General features: G+C 42.4%; 1 protein-coding gene across 7 annotated transcripts in view; it reads left to right on the top strand.

Annotated features, from left to right (window-relative positions):
* Positions 1 to 13,139, top strand: part of ints8 (integrator complex subunit 8) — a 76,114-nt gene that overhangs the window by 22,574 nt on the left and 40,401 nt on the right. For all 7 annotated transcript variants that reach the window (XR_007261907.1, XR_007261908.1, XR_007261910.1 and 4 more), the window contains 2 exons: positions 3,162 to 3,213; positions 8,488 to 8,670. Coding sequence is in view for 4 of the 7 variants with exons in the window: in XM_048595594.1 (XP_048451551.1) it covers positions 3,162 to 3,213; positions 8,488 to 8,670 (235 nt within the window). In the remaining 3 variants the exon portion in view is untranslated. The remainder of the gene's footprint in view (positions 1 to 3,161; positions 3,214 to 8,487; positions 8,671 to 13,139) is intronic.

Genomic DNA, 13,139 nt, shown 5'->3' on the forward strand with positions numbered 1-13,139 from the left:
CAACTATTGTTTTGTTCCGTTTCTGTTAAATGCCTTGGTATATATTTACAAAATTAAAGGCACTATAAAAATGCAAGTTGGCTTTGTTCTTGCAAATTGCTCCTGATTGATAGTGTGTGGTTCTGGAATGATCCTGATGTGTCAGGTTTAAGGATTCAGATAATTTTCTTTGAATTGACCTCCACACGAAGACCTGAGGTTTCTTTTTTGCTTCAATTGAGTAACTATAATAGAGTCAGAGAGTCGTACAGCATGGCAGCAGACCCTTAGGTCCAACAAGTCCATGCCGAATAGTCCCAAACTAAACTAGTCCCATCTGCTTGTGCTTGGCCTACATCCCTCCAAACCTTTCCTATTCATGTACTTATCCAAATGACTTTTAAATGTTGTAATTGCACCCACGTCCACCACTTCAGCCTATTTCTCTGTGCAAAATGTTGTTTTACTTCCTAAGATTAACTTTTTTTGCATAATATTTTAATATCTTTTGCTGGCAGTCTGACTGAATGCAGAGTGCGAACCTGTGCAAGACCTCAAGGAAAGCCCTGAAATTGAAAATGTTTCCTTGTGTGTCAATGCATCTGGTCTGCATTGGGCAACACTCCAGAAGTGAATCATTGAAGTCAGAAACATTATGGGAAAACTAGTGCTGTAATTCTCAGGTTTTCTAGATTTGGAAGGTCCTGTTGGCTTTGCTTTCTACTTTGGGGTTGATTGGCTAGCATACAGAAAATTCACTTTATGACCTCCAAGCATTCATTATTGAATATTTTAAGATTTATTTTTACTCAACCCATTTGGGCATGCTATGAGACACCTATAGGGAAGGTGGGATTTGAATCAAGGCTTCTGGCCCATGGTAGGGACACTACTAATGCACCACAAAAACTGTATTATTGAATCTGTATGCTGATCATGATTGTAGATTGCTGGCCCAGGACAATGGAAGAGGTTAGATGCTTTACAGTGGTTGTAACTGGGAATTCAGGTTCTCAAAATTCCTAGTTTTGAGAAATGATTTTTCCCCTAGATTGTTCATTCACAGAATCACAGAATTGTTATTGCACAGAAGGCGGTCGTTCAGTCTGTTGTGCCTGCACCATTCTATTACTTACTGCTGATGTCCTGCCCTTTCCCCATATCCCTGTACACCCTTTCTAGCCAAATAATCATGAATTGAATGTTTTATATGTTGCCAATTTGCCGAAAAGTACAAAGCAAAGTCATAAGGAACTCTTGAATGCCTCAATTGAGCATGTAAACTTAATTGTATCTTGATAAATATAGAATCGTTATCACCCAGCACAATTGTTTTAGAATCTTCATTTTAAAGCAAAAGACACCTTTAACAAAAATAATTCCTTGATATTGATATTTTCTAATCGACCTGTTCAGAGATGTTATTACATACTTCTGGAACAGGTGGGACTTGTACCTAGGCCTCCTGACTCAGTGGTAGGACACTACCACGGCACCACAGAGACCCTAAATTCCTTGATATAATATTTTCTAGTCAACCTGTTCAGAGATGTTGTTACACACCTTTGGAGCAAGTGGGATTTGAACCCAAGCATCCTGCTCGGAAGCCGGGTCAATTCCCCTGCATCACGTCTTATGTTTCTTGATATATTTGAGTGCTTAATATAGGGCAGATGAAAATGGTTTTATTTCAAAAATAAGTATTTAAATCACTGTTTAATTCACTATCTATGAGGTTACTTTTTAAAAATAACCTTTTAAAAACTGTGCAGAACCTTTTGCTACATTGCTGTACCACAGTTAGTTTCTTAGTAAATTACAGATAAGAGCAAATAAGTCTTGTTTCAGTTGTACAGAACACTAGTGAGATCACATTGGAGAATTGTAAGTTCCGGTGCCCCTGCCTAATTCAGGATATACTTGCCAAAAAGGGAGTGCAGTCGAGGTTCACCAGACTGATTCCTGGGATAGTACTACAGTGTTATGAGGAGAACTATAGGAGACTGGGCCTGAATCCTTTGAAGATTGAAGAATGAGATTTGTCTTCATAGAAACATAAAAACTTCATAATAGGTTAGACATCCTCCCTACAGAAAGTATGTTTCACGTGGCTGTGGGTTCAAGAACCAGTCATGCAGCCTCAACAAAAGCCAAGCCATTTAGAATTGAAATGAGGAGAGCTGTGGAGGTTCAGGCATTGAGTATGTTCGAGACTGAAATTGATAATTTCTTATTACTGATGACATTGAGGGTTGTGGGAATAGTACTGAGAATATGGCATTGACGTAGAATCAATCACGAACTGAAAGGCAGACAGCCTCAGGATACTGAATGGCCTAGTGCTGACACTTGACTAATAAAGACAACTATCCGTCATGCATTCTTAACACCTTACTGATCTGTCGGTACCTCCAAGAATCTTTGAACATGCCCACCAAGGTCCCTCTGATCCGCTATACTTCCTGGGGTCCTGCCGTTCAATGTGTACTCTCTTGCCTCGTAAGTCCTACCAAAATTTATCACCTCTCGCATTTCAAGATTAAAAACCCACAAGAGACTTCATAGGTGGATGCTTGAGAAATGTTTGCTCTTGTTAGGGAAATCAAGAACTTGGGTTCACGATTTTGAAATAAGGTGTCTCCTTGTAACACTGAGCTGAGATTTTCTTTTTCTCAGAGTTGTTAGTCTGCACAATTCCTTTCCCTAGAAAGCGTTGGTGGTTGGACCATTGAATTCATCCAAGGCAAAGTTAGATTTTTGATTGATAGGAGCCAAGCGTTAGGACATGAGACAGGAAATTTGAGTTGAGTCTACACCAGATCAATCATGATTTTATTGAATGCTGAACCAGGCTTGAACAGCCAAAGGCCTAACCATAGAATCTTAAGTACAGTGTTCCCCTTTTGTCTAGACTAATATCAATGTTGCGTTTGTGGATGTTCAGTTTTCAAGTGGAATGTTAAACTGATCAGATTGTTTTAAAAGATTATTAGAAGAAAACTACAATTTTTCCCCAGTGTGCTGGTCCAAATCCTCCCCTCAGCTAATGGAATTTCATATGCTGAGATTGTGATAGGGTTGTGGTGCATGTTCACCCTTGTTTGCCCATCACTCTCTTTATTTCTTTGTCTACTGGAATTTCATGTTCGATTAAACATGTTGTTTTCTGCTCTTGTGCACAGAATGAATCAGATGCAGCAAGAAAAAGAATTGACAGATAACATTTTAAAAGTCGTAAGTTTTACATTTGCCCTCTTATTGTTTTGAAAAATAGCTGTTAAGTAATATTACATTTTCTTAGTTTGTATTCATTCATGGAATATTGTTTTGGTGGAAAGGTAAAGAAAATTCAATCTGTGAAGACACTTGTGTTTTGAAGCATTAGAAAATAGAAAATATGGATATTTTAGTTCTCCTCCCTATGACATACATGCTTTTGCAACCCGTGGTTGACTCAGCTGGAGTATGTGATCTGCCTCTGAAGTTGCTGAATGAATCTTTCAGTGCAATATATGATTGACCCTTTATCCTCTGACAATAAATTAATACTTCAGGAAATTCAGGGCCTTACGAGCTCCTGGAATAGCCACCCTGATCGGTTGGAGAAGCATTTCCCACATTATGTCTCTCCTCCTTCTATTCCTCCTCCTCTTTCTCACCTCCCACCCCGTTTGTCATCTGATTGTTTTACCTTTCCAAGGTATTGCATGGCTTTGGGTGAGATGGATAGCTACAGAGACAAGGTGCCACAGTTATGTGGGGCAGGTTGGATGGATTAGAGCATCTTTATCTGGCCATCGTTGTTCATATGTAGGAATTTATTTAAACTATATGCCCAGTACTTTATAATACCACAAAATCCTTGCTATCCAGTTTCTTGAAAGACTGGTTCTGGAAAATCACAGCAATCTCTGAGCGGTCAGTACCACTGTTGCACTTTCGTTATACTCTTGTAAGTGTCCAAGGGTTCTTGTGACACTCTTTTCTGTATTTTATATTTTTTTTGTAGCAAATCCCCATGGATTTGTCCATGTTAAGACCAGAATATAATTGATAACACATGCAAAATAGAACATCCTGATCATTTGTTGGCATTGGATTATTGTATTTGTTGCTGCATTAACTGTACATGGAAATGCTAATTTATTATGATGTGGTGGATCAAAAGTTGCTGCACAGCTTTTATTTAAAGTGGGATCTGTTGAAAGAGAGGCCCTTGTAGGATATGTAAGTCCCTTTATCTGAAGATGAGATCAGAACTGAATCAACTGTGTTGGCAGCCTTTCTTGGATCATAGATCATAGAATCCCTACAGTGTGGAAACAGGCCCTTCGTCCCAATAAGTCCACTCCAACCCTCAGAGCATCCCACCCAGAACCATCCCACATAACCCACCTAATCTACACATCCCTGAACACTATGGGAAATTTAGCACGGCCAATCCACCTAGCCAGCACACCTTAGGTCTGTGGGAGGAAACCAAAGCACGCGGAGGAAACCCACGCAGACACGGGAAGAATGTGCAAATTCCACACAGACAGTCGCCCGAGGGTGGAATCGGACCCAGGTCCCTGGTGCTGTGAGGCAGCAATGCTAACCACTGTGCCACCGTGCCGCCGGTATCCCCTTTCTGGAACAATATCTGATCTCTGATGATTCTCCTCTATTCTGACCATTCTAAAGTTGTTTGAGGGAATTACGAAGTGAAACATAAACTTGTTTGGAAGGCATTTTCTTAGTAATAAAACAACTAAATGTCAAAGGCCTGATATGAACTAAAAGAATAGCCGTGAAGTTCTGTTGAAACTCCAAAGACATACCTTCCTAAAATGTGTAAAGATTCTGTAATTAAGTTATTTCAGAGCAAATGGCCATTTTTAGACTACCAGGGCAAAACCTGAATATTGCTGAAAACACATTTGTCAAAGCTTTTCATCTTGCGCTCATCAGGCCAATTCATAAGCAATGCCAATGTAAGGGGAAAACCACATTTATACTATATGAGAAGAGCGTGCTAATTTGTTGACAAATGGACTCCGAATAGTAAAGATACCACCTTGGAGAGTGCATGTTAGATGATTACTGATTACTGACAGTTAGCTGCCAAGATCTGGTTAAATTTTAAGCCAGGTAAGTTGCCTGTAGTCAAGGTATTGTCCAGAAAAGTGGCTCTCACCTGTACTGTTGAGTTGAAACAAACACAGTGTACATATTCTTTCTGTTTGCAAATAAAAGAAGCCTTGTATCTATTTTAGTAGTTTTCAATATGTTAAGACCAAAATTTCAAAATTAGCTGATGAAAACAAAGTTGGAGGTGTGGCAAATGGTGACGACGATGACGGGATTATTGATAGCAGGCTAGGACAGAAGAGAAGCTGAATAAATCATAATGAGAGCTGACAGTAGGAGAGAATGGGCAGGCTGTGCTGAAAGCAACCTATGTCATGACAAGACCAGGGTTTGGGGTGGGTTTTAAAAAAAAATGGAAGAACAGACTCAGACTGTAAAGTTATTGAATTCTCCGTTGAGTCTGAAAAGCTGCAGGGTCCCCAAGTAGAAAACGAGATCCTGTTCTTTGAGCTTATGTTGAGACTTGCTGGAGCACAGCTTTAGGCCTGTGGTAGAAATGTTGGCATGGGAACACAGTGGTGTGTTGAAGTGGCAAGCAACTGGAAGCTTAGAGCCATTTTTATGGACAGAATGTAGGTGTTCTGCAAATCAGCTACCTGGTCTGCATTTCATCTCCCCAGTTTGGAAGCAACCACGCTGTGAACACCCCTTGCCACCCTAGTTTAAACCCCCTAAGTGGAACTAGCAAATCTCCTGTCCTCCTTGTACCGGTCCCATCTGCCATGGAGGAGATGGGACCAGTACAAGAAGGACAAGAGATGAATCCAGATATCTGAAGCCCTCCCTCCTACACGAACTCATCAGCCATGCGTTCAACTGTATTATCTTCCTGTTTTTGGCCTCATTAGCATGTGGGACAAGGGATAATCCTAAGATTATAACCCTGGAGGTCCTGCTTTTCAACTTTCTACCTAACCCCCTAAATTCTATATACAGGAGATACAGAGTTAAACCTTTGGACAAAAGATGGAGAGGGCATGTAGAACAAACTACACACATTCTGTGATAATGGAACTTGCTGCTCAAGAAGGTGGTACAAACAAAGACTGTCAATGATTTAGAAGGGAATTTGCACATCTGTGGAGGTGAAACAGAGGTATTGGACTGCTCCACAGAGAGATTGCATAGGCTTGATTGGCTGAATGGAGGCCTTCTCTGCTGAACATGACTGACTGACAATCCTGTGGTTGGACACATTGAACAGAAGGGCATCTTTTCTGTGAAGATTTCGGGTCAGGAGGTATTTGGGAAGCTGTCATTGTGTATGCCATGATTAAGAGGCAGTTTACCTCATGTGCAATCCAGTTTTGACCTATTCACTACTTCAACCCTGCTAATCCTGTGCAGCCTTCCACCTTTTAAGACCTCCTCAAACTCAATATGCTCAACTTTGATTTAGCATTTGTTTATATCGTGCTATTTGAAATGCTGTCCCAGATCCTTGGTACAGCAGCCATGATCATTAGATTGCCACTATAGTCATAAATTTCCTTTGCCTTGACGCTGCTGTACTTTTCTACTGTAATGTCTTCTGATTGTAGCTTTCACAGAAATGTGATGCATGTCTTGTGGAACTCTCATCAGCGGAGCATGGATGGGCTACATCCCCTTGTAATGGCAGTAGCTGTTTGTTGTAAATTTAAAGGTCCTGATTAAATGTTAATGAGTGGATGCATGGGTGAGATGATTCAGTGAGTAAGTTGTTGATGTGAAAGGGAGGGCTGGTAGTTGGATCGGGATGGTAATCGAGTCAAGTTAGTTAGGTAGTTCTGAGGGAATAATCAGGTTAATCTGATGTTGCCTTCAGAACTTGAAAATTGCAATTCCCATTCCTGTTCACTTATCAGGATTTCCACAAGGTCCCAATGTGCATCATTGGCTGTATATCTGTTCTTGATAATCTGAATTAAATACTTTTACTGTATTCAAAAAATCAAATGCAAGTAGTAGTACTGTAGTTACTGAAGAGAGCAGTAAAGAAGCTGGTGAACCCACTATATTAATGGATTTGAATTGCAAGTAGTCAAGTGACTCAACTAAATAGATTTCACCTGGCTGAGGGAAGATCCCTCCAAGGTACCAACTGCTAGTTTATTGTTTTGAGACGGTATTTGAGTTTCCCTTTGCTCTTACTGTCGAGTTGTGTTGACTCTGTCCTATGTATAGAACCAAAAATAGAACTTTCAAACCCACGGATGTCCAAATGAAATCCAGTTTGAACTCTAGTCACTGTCATAATGTTATAATGTTAAAGGGTTCAGAAAAGATTTACAAAGATGTTGCCAGGATTGGAGGGTTTGAGATAAAGGGAGAGGCTGAAGAGGCTGAGACTTCTTTCCCTGGAGTGTCGGAGGCTGACCTTAAAGAGGTTTATAAAATCATGAGGAACATGGATCGGGTGAATAAGCCAAGGTCTTTTACCCAGGGTGGGGGAGAACAAAACTAGAGTACATAGGTTTAAGGTAAGAGGGCAAAGATTTAAAAGGGACCCGAGGGGTAACTTTTTGGCATAGATGGTGGTGCATGTATGAAATGAGCTGTCAGTGGAGGTGGGGTCAATTACGACATTTAAAAGTCATCTGGATGGGTATATGAATAGGAAAGGTTTAGAGGGATATGGGCCAAATGCTGGCAAATGGGACAGGATTAGTTTAGGATATCTGCTCAGTGCAGATGAGTTGGATTGAAGGGTCTGATTCCATGCTGTATAACTCTATGACTGTATAATGAGGGAAAAATGACAGCCATTTTATATATAGTGAGTTCCAAGAAATCCCTGTAAAATAAATGACCAGATCATCTGCCTTGTATGCAGCTTGTCGACTCTCAGATGGTGAGGGCAATGTGGGAGGTCAGACCACCATGAGAGGTTTACACTGAGGTTACTCTAAAGGAGCCAAATCATACGTTGCAGCACATCTGTTTGAAAATGATTTCAATTCAAAGCATTTCCCCTGCGAGCAAAATGGAGTAGGATATGACTGCCGGTTATAGCATTGGGATCAGCCGTCACTTCCTGTTGCTGTATCCTCTGTACACCTGAGAAATTTGCACCACTGTTAGTAGGGGCTGCTGGCCCCTTTTCTTCTTGGCTACTTTGAATGATCCTCCTCTATCTGTTAGCTGTCTGCCATCCCTATTTTGACAAAGAATACAGGCTATTTCCTATGAGTTGCCGTTTGAGGTCAGTCACAAACAGGGTCCAGATTTAGAAGTGATCCTGTTGCCCAGAAATGACATATCTTGAGGTCTATCTTTGGATTCCAAATTCACTGGGTATTGTTCAGTAAAATCAGATCAACACAGCTTAACCTGATATAAGCAGCTTGCATTATTCCAATTGAAGATACATGTAAAGTCTAATTTTTCTGCAAATAGCTAAAGGAACAGGCTGGAGACTCCATTCTGGTTTTGGAGAGAGCACTTCAGTTGACTACAGATCTCCATGTACACACCATGAGAACGCTGGACCTGATAGCAGCAGAACCTTGCCTGGCAAATGGAGAAACCGAGAGTTCAACGGCTGGATTATGCATCAGTGTGGATGAAATGCATTGCCAGGTAATTCTCAGAAAACTTGCCATGTTTCCTGTTAAACAGCTTGTGTAAGGAGGGGAAGACAAAATTGCACCACTACATTGTGCTGTAGAAGTCCAAGTTGGCTAATATTTATTTTCCGTTTGCAATTTGGTCTTAAGGTCAAGTAAAAATATAAATGAAAGAATGTGGTTATACTGAAAAAAGCAGATATTTAATGATAGACAACAATTGAGTACTGACCTTGTGGTTTGCTGCAAGTGTTATGTTTCATTTGTACGTGGATAATCCTTGTATATTGGCCACTCAAACTTTTCTTAGACTCATACAGCATGAAAATACCCTTTGGTCCAATGCATCCACGCCAACCAGACATCCCAAACTGACATTAGTCCCATTTTCAAGCATTTGGCCCATATCTCACTGAAGTCTTCCTATGCATTTACTACCCATCCAGATGTCTTTTTAATGTTTTATTTGTACCCACCTCCACCACTTCCTCTGGCAGCACATTCCATACATGCACCACCCTCTGCATGAAAAAGTTACCTGTCAGGCCCATTTTAAATCTTTCCCTTCTCACCTTAAACCTATGCCGTCTAGTTTTGGACACCCCACCCTAGGAAGATAAGGTTGGCTATTCACCCTATCCATAACTCTCATGATTTTTTTTATAAACCTCTATAAGGTCACCCCTCAGCCTCCAATGCTCCAGAGATAAAAGCCCCAGCCTATTCAGCCTGTCCCTATAACTCTCAAACCCTCCAGTCTTCACTTTTAGCTTCCACCCATTTCCTGCATACGGACTGTGTCCAGTAGTTCCAATGCACTATATTTGACTGGACTGAATAAGTAGTAAACATAGAATTTCCTCTGAATTAAGCTTGTAGTATTGGGACATTGATTCTGTATCGTAAATACTATCCTGCGTTGAGAATTGAGTAAGTCTACTGGGGAGCTGTTGAACTAAGAAAAGTTTTAATGGAGTATATAATGGCACAGCCATTTGTTCATTCCAGTCATCTGTTGACTACTGTGCAAGACAACTAATTCACAGTTTTTCCTGGCCCATCCCAGAGTTTCTTCTTAAGTTCCTTGAAAGTGGAGTCACACTTAGACAGGATAATAAAGAAGGTGTTTGGTATGCTTGCCTTTATGGGTCAGTGCATTAAGTATAGGAATTGGGAGGTCATGTTATAGCTGTACAGGACATTGGTTAGACCACTATTGGAAAACTGCATGCAGTTCTGACCTCCCTGCTATAGGAAGGATGTTGTGAAACTTGAAAGGATTCAGAAAAGATGTACAAGGATGTTGCCAGGGTTGGAGGGTTTGAGCTATAGGGAGACACTGAATAGACTTGGGCTATTTCCCCTGGAGTGTCGAGGCTGAGGAGTGACTTTTATAGAGGTTTATAAAATCATGAGGGACATGGATAGGGTAAATTGACAAGGTCTTTTCCCTGGAGTGGGGGAGTCCAAAACTAGAGGGCATAGGTTTAAGGTAAGAGGGGAAGATTTAAAAGGGATCTAAGGGGCAACCTCACGCAGAGGGTGGTGCTTGTATGGAATGAGCTGTCGGAGGAAGTGGTGGAGGCTGGAACAATTACAACATTTAAAAGGCATCTGGATGAGTATATGAATAGAATATGAATATGAATCCCACTTCCTACAGACAAAGAGGGTGGCCATGGGTACCCGCATGGACCCAAGCTATGCCTGCCTCTTTGTAGGTTACGTGGAACAATCCCTCTTCGGTAGCTACACTGGCCCTAAACCCCACCTCTTCCTCTGTTACATTGTTGACTGTATCGGCGCCGCCTCGTGCTCCCACGAGAAGCTCGAACAGTTCATCCACTTCACCAACACCTTCCACCCCAACCTTAAGTTCACCTGGACCATCTCTGATACCTCTCTCTCCTTCCTGGACCTCTCTGTTTCCATCTCTGGCAACCACCTGGAAACCGATATCCATTTCAAGCCCACCGACTCCCACAGCTACCTAGAATACACCTCCTCCCACCCACCATCCTGCAAAAATGCCATCCCCTATTCCCAATTCCTTCGCCTCCGCCGCATCTGCTCCCAGGATGGGGCATTCCACTCCCAAACATCTCAGATGTCCTCGTTTTTCAAGGACTGCGACTTCCCCCCTCCTCAGTGGTCGAGAACGCCCTCGACCGTGTCTCCCGCATTTCCCGCAACTCATTCCTCACACCCTGTCCCCACAATAACAACCAAAACAGAATCCCCCTCGTCCTCACGTACCACCCCATCAACCTCTGGATCCAACACATCATCCTCCAACACTTCCGCCATCTGCAATCCGACCCCACCATCAAAGACGTTTTTCCCTCCCCACCCTTATCTGCTTTGTGGAGGGACTACTCGTGACTCCCTTGTCTGCTCCACACTCCCCTCCAGCCCCACCACACACGGCATGCAACTGCAGGAAGTGCTACACCTGCCCTTACACCTCCCCCCTCACCCCCATCCCAGGCCCCAAGGAGACTTTCCACATCAAGCGGATATTCACCTGCACATCTGCTAATGTGGTATACTGTATCCGCTGTTCCCGTTGTGACCTCCTCTACATCGGGGAAACCAAGCGGAGGCTTGGGGACTGCTTTGCGGAACATCTACGCTTTGTTCGCACTAAACAACTGCACCTCCCAGTCGCGAACCATTTCAACTACCCCTCCCATTCCTCAGACGACATGTCCATCTGGGCCTCCTGCAGTGCCACAACGATGCCACCCGAAGGTTGCAGGAACAGCACCTCATATTCCGCTTGGGAACCCTGCAGCCAAATAGTATCAATGTGGACTTCACAAGCTTCAAAATCTCCCCTCCCCCTACCACATCCCAAAACCAGCCCAGTTTGTCCCCGCCTCCCTAACCTGTCCTTCCTCCCACCTATCCTCTCCTCCCACCTCAAGCCCCACCCCCTTCTCCTACCTACTAGCCTCATCCTGCCCCCTTGACCTGTCCGTCCTCTCTGGACTGACCTATTCTCTCCCTAACTCCCCACCTACACTCACCTTTACTGGCTCCATCCCGCCTCTTTGATCTGTCTGTCTCCTCTCCACCTATCTTCTCCTCTATCCATCTTCTATCCGCCTCCCCCTCTCTCCCTATTTATTTCAGAACCCCCTTCCTCTCCCCCATTTCTGAAGAAAGGTCTAGGTCCGAAACGTCAGCTTTCCTGCTCCTCTGATGCTGCTTGGCCTGCTGTGTTCATCCAGCTCTACACCTTGTTATCTCGAGTATCTGAATAGGACTGGTTTAGACGGAAATGGGCCAAATGCTGGAGTATGGGACTAGATTAATTCAGGATACCTGGTTGGCATGGATGAGTTGGACCGAAGAGTCTATTTCTGTGCTGTATATTTGTGACTCTAAGTTTTTCTTTTGGAGTATTGTTTTTCATCTGCCATCTTCCAAACAGCGACATCCTCAATAGATTTTAAAATGGTTCATTTTGAACCTCTGTCATCTCTTATTTCTCCCAGCCCTTTTGGGTGTGAAACTACCTTTAACATGTCCAGCCTAAGTCTGAGCACCTGTTTCAGCAAACTTATCCCACCAAATTTCCTTCAAACCTCTCCTCCCTTGACAGCTTCATAATTGTACAGCCTTCATGTGAAAACCTAAACAAAGCACCTGTTCAGTTTTCTTTTTGCCATTTTCCTAACACGAGACGTTTACTGATATCTCACTGGAGCTCCATACCATGGCCCAAGTGTCCACAAAACGTACGAAATAGGAGCAGGAGTAGACAACTCATCCCCTCCAGCTTGCTCTGCTATTCGATACGATCGTTGCTGATCTCATCTCGGCCTCACCTTCCATTTTTCTGCCTGCTGTCCGTAATCCTTCAAGGCATTACTGATTAATAAATTACTAATTCTATCTCCTCCTTAAATTTACACTGTTCTGGCATCCACTCTACTTTAGGTAGTGAATTCCATGGATTCACAACTTCTGAGAGAAATGATTTCTCCTACTCTCTGTTCTAAATCTGCTACCTTTTTTGTCCTGAAACTATGACCTCTTGCTCTAAAAAGACTTCCTGTGTCCACCATACTTTCTGTAGGTTCTCATTCATTCCTTCCTTGCCCTTGTATTTCCTATCTTTAACTTATTGTACTCTGTGCATTTGCTATGTGCTTACTGGCACTGAAATAGACTATTCATCCTAACAGGTCTATGCCAATATTCATACTTCACGCTAACCTCCTCCCATCCTCCTTCATTTAAATTCATCAGCATAACCTTCTGTCCCTTTCTCTCTCATTTGCTTATTTAGCTTCCCTTTAAATGCATCAATGCAAGTTCAGCAATACTCTGGATAAAGAACTTTTTCTTAAATTGCTTATTGTATGGTCTTTAGTTTTCACCTGCAGGTGGGAAAATCTCAATCTGTACCATATCAAATCCTTTCATTATTTTAAAGACCTTTATGTTAAGATCACCTCTCAGTCGAAGGAAAAG

This window comes from Rhincodon typus, chromosome 4 (assembly GCF_021869965.1).
Source record: "Rhincodon typus isolate 14 chromosome 4, sRhiTyp1.1, whole genome shotgun sequence".
NCBI classification, from domain to species: Eukaryota; Metazoa; Chordata; class Chondrichthyes; order Orectolobiformes; family Rhincodontidae; genus Rhincodon; species Rhincodon typus.